Genomic DNA, 4,264 nt, shown 5'->3' on the forward strand with positions numbered 1-4,264 from the left:
TTTTGTTGGGGGGGGGGGGGGGTTTAAGCTGTTTTCTAGCCAATCAGATTTCATCATGTGTGTGCAAAAATTAGGAAATTGCTCTGGACGGGAAGTGGTTAAGCAGAAAGGACATCCTTCTGAGGATAATGGGGTGCAGCAAAATTGGTTCACAAGAGGTGCAAAAAAGATCAACTATGCCAATGCTGGAGCAAGCATCCAAGATTTGCCATGTTGAATGTTAAAATATCTCAGTGCTTGTATTCATGTATTTGAAGCGGACGAGCCATTTGGATAAAAAGTTTAAAGTCTTCAACATTCCAGAACAAGTCAAGTTCAGTGTGACTTACTGCAGCATAGAATGCATTTCGAGGTATTTCCACTTTTCAGGTGCCAGGGTTTCCTCATACTATACAATTAATTCCTTTTTTTCTTTTTTTTTTTTAGAATCCAGTAAACCAGTTCACTGATGAAAGCGTGAACAATCCTGTAACAGTGTTAAATATTTCTGAGGTATGCTTTTGTGCTAAGTACTCTGTCACTGTTTTTTCTGATTTGTATAAATTTGGTATCGTAAAGCTGCAATGCAACACAGAGAATTCCACGTGTGATTTTTCCCTTATTTTAATGATTATAATACCTAATATAGAAAAAAAGAGTGCAACACTTGTTGTTAAATAATAATCTAATGAAAGTTCTTTTCACATACTAAAATTGGTATCACCAAATGGGATAGTTATGCCTCATTAATTTGTTTACTAGGTGAAAAGGCCAATTTTGAGTATTTAAATGAATCTAGCATCAGATTTGTTTTCTTGTTAAGAGTATGTATATGAAGTAGAGTGTAAGTGTAACACCTGATGTATGACTTGTCTCAGAATCACAGCACTCCCATTGACAATGTCTTCAACTTCTTTTCTCTCCATAAGGATGGGGCTATCTTTGTTATATTTCGTTATCCAGGGTTAACATCTGCTTCCTGGACTCAGATTGTGGTGCATAGATGAACCAGTTCCTTTTGATTATTCAATCGAAATTTGTCATGCCAGGTGGTGTTGGCAGGTGGTCTCTCCTGGAGACGCAACAGGATATTGGTGTCCTTCTTATTGAATCCATCTTGGCTTGACCCCTTTCTTATTGCTGGCTTTTCAACAAGAGAGTTTCAGCATCTGTTGGCATGACCTGGCAATAAAAGAAAGAACAAGCCAGGATGGATTCTCTAAGGAGGACATTGGGAGAACCATAGGAAAAACTACATACAAAACCTTCCCCAAGTTAGTACCAAAAGAGGGACCAAAATTGTATCCTTGGTAAAAATAAGCACCTCCACTCAAAATATGTTTAAGGGTCATGTTCTTTCTTTAGCACTCCTATGGTTCTCCCAGTGTCCTTCTTCATGAATCTATCCTGGCTTGTTCCCTTTCCTTTTGCTGACTTCTCAGGGAGAGAGTTTCAGCATTTGTTGGCATGAGCTGGCATTCCTGTGAAGAAGTTATCTTGGAGATATAAAAGTATAATCCCCTTTGAACAAGAAATCCCTAGAAAATGGAGATGGTCTAATAAATGGATCACAATAAGTAATATAATGTAACAAAGTTTAATGATTCTTAACACTAATATTTATAAAGACACCTATAACATGACATTTAAAAACAATTAAAAATGCTTCCCTAGAATCACCTAAATATAATGATACGGGTGTTGAACATATGAATCTCCTAGGGGTAGGAAGTCTCTGATGTGAGTAGAAAAAAGGCTATATCAACCAATAGAAAAACGGAGCTGTACTCACATTGAACGTAGCCGGTAAAAGGTAATCCTGGTTGGATCCCACAACGATACATGCATGTAGTTGTTTATGGAAAGAAAGTATCCTTATAAAGCAGTGTCACTAGATAGGATCTATTTCATTGGTAAGTTTGGACTCCCACCGCTGTCCGAGATGCGGGGTTTTCACTCCAGAAAAAAGCCTCCAGAAGGGTTTCCAAACTGCACGAGCGCCCTAATGAGTGGAGTGTAGTGAGGGTTCCGCAGCAGTGTGTCCAGTGACAAGGAACGGGGTACTCGCCTTTGTCTCCCGATTCAGTGCCTTGGCTGCAATGGACAATCGCTCACTCCTGTCTCCCCGGCTTAGCTGTGGTAATCAGAAGCCGCTGTCGTTGCGTTCGGCAGTGTCCGCAATGGCCGGGGCTTCTTCAGAGGGACTGAAGAAGCCCCTCTAAAGAAGCCCCGGCCATCGGGGGAAACGCGTCAGGATAGCGTGTGTCTCAGCTTTCCTGGACACCCTTTGCTGACTTCTACACGTTCGGGTGAGAACGAAACCTAAGAATCTCTACAGCCACCGAAGGGAGTGGATCTATTAAATTCGATGCGGACACTGCCGAACGCAACGACAGCGGCTTCTGATTACCACAGCTAAGCCGGGGAGACAGGAGTGAGCGATTGTCCATTGCAGCCAAGGCACTGAATTGGGAGACAAAGGCGCGCTAATGCCGGTGTGATTACATGCAGCTGCCATCCCGTGCCGTGTCACTGGACACACTACTGCGGAAACCTCACTACACTCCACTCATTAGGGCGCTCGTGCAGTTTGGAAACCCTTCTGGAGGCTTTTTTCTGGGGTGAAAACCCCGCATCTCAGACAGCGGTGGGAGTCCAAACTTACCAATGAAATAGATCCTATCTAGTGACACTGCTTTATAAGGATACTTTCTTTCCATAAACAACTACATGCATGTATCGTTGTGGGATCCAACCAGGATTACCTTTTACCGGCTACGTTCAATGTGAGTACAGCTCCGTTTTTCTATTGGTTGATATATCCTTTTTTCTACTCACATCAGAGACTTCCTACCCCTAGGAGATTAATATGTTCAACACCCGTATCATTATATTTAGGTGATTCTAGGGAAGCATTTTTAATTGTTTTTAAATGTCACGTTATAGGTGTCTTTATAAATATTAGTGTTAAGAATCATTAAACTTTGTTACATTATATTACTTATTGTGATCCATTTATTAGACCATCTCCATTTTTTAGGGATTTCTTGTTCAAAGGGGATTGTACTTTTTCGAATTAGTGTATTGAAACCCTAGGATGTGGTCACCATTGTATAATTTTACTTAGCGTGAAGCTCCTATGTGTTCCCCTTGTCTTTTGATATCTTGGAGATATCCCGTGATCAAGCCACTTCACTGTATGTCCAATTTTAATTGTCTTCTTTTATTAAAAGTGGCTTCATCTGCACTACCATGTGTGCTCTTTTTAATTGTATGCTCAAATAAAATAAAGACAGTTACAGCCTGATTGCATATAACTATAATAGAGGAATCATTTTTATTTTTATTTGACACAATTTCTAGCATTTTTTAAAAGAAATTTGCAATATTGTTCTGTGCAAATTGATTTATCAGAATGATAAATACTGGGTCAGTTTAATGAGATTTTCTAATTATGCTCTGGCAATCACTATCTTGCTATGGACATGACATTTTGGAATGATGTCCTAAATACTTAGGGGGTTATTCATGAAGATGCTGAAGGACCCAGACATAGATTTGCTTCTCATCGGCCGCCGGAGCCCTTCTGTTCAGTCGAACCAAAGGGCTGCTGTACGGGCTATTCACTATAGCCCGTACAGCAGCCGAGTGGCTCATCTGAGCCGAAGGCATATGCTTCGGCTCGCTGAGCCGAAGTGACACATGAAGTGGCAGCTGGGCGGAGCTAGCTGCCAGTGTCCCCAGGTAATTTGGGGACGCTGATCTGTCATTAAACACTAACAACTGGGTGGAGCCAACCGTGATGTCACGGCCTGCTCCGCCCAGTTGTTATTCATTGGACGGAACCTGCTAGAAGACTCTAGCAGGTTCCGGCCAATAGGAAACAGTTGGGCGGAGCTAGCTACCATTGCTATCGCCAACCAATTGTTTTTTTTTTCTTTTTAAAAAAATCTTTCTTTTTTAATTGTACTATTTATTTAAAAACATTTTTTAAATTCAACCTCGGAGGTACTGAGCAGAATAGCTGAGCCGAATGAGAATAGGGGTGAACGGCAGTGAGTGAGCTGCTGGAGCTTCCAAAAATCCTTCTGCACTTCGGCTCAGCCACACATGCAGAGCATGTTTCGCTGACCGAAGTGCAGCTGATGTACGGCTGAAATCAGCCGTACAAGCCAGAAGTGAATAGCCAAACAGCATTTGTCTTACTTCACTTCGGCTGGGTTATTCACATGGCTGCCTTTTGGCAGGTTTGTGAATAACCCCCTCAGAGTTGAATAAAAGTGGT

The 4,264-nt window shown here is 41.5% G+C and overlaps 1 protein-coding gene across 1 annotated transcript in view; it reads left to right on the forward strand.

The window, feature by feature from the left end:
• The window catches only part of RPGRIP1L (RPGRIP1 like), a 210,623-nt gene that overhangs the window by 128,968 nt on the left and 77,391 nt on the right, over positions 1 to 4,264 (forward strand). Inside the window, exon 21 of the mRNA XM_018554730.1 lies at positions 427 to 492. Within this exon, the coding sequence (XP_018410232.1) occupies positions 427 to 492 (66 nt within the window). The remainder of the gene's footprint in view (positions 1 to 426; positions 493 to 4,264) is intronic.

Source organism: Nanorana parkeri, unplaced genomic scaffold, assembly GCF_000935625.1.
Source record: "Nanorana parkeri isolate BGI_ZX_2015 unplaced genomic scaffold, ASM93562v1 scaffold170, whole genome shotgun sequence".
NCBI lineage: Eukaryota > Metazoa > Chordata > Amphibia > Anura > Dicroglossidae > Nanorana > Nanorana parkeri.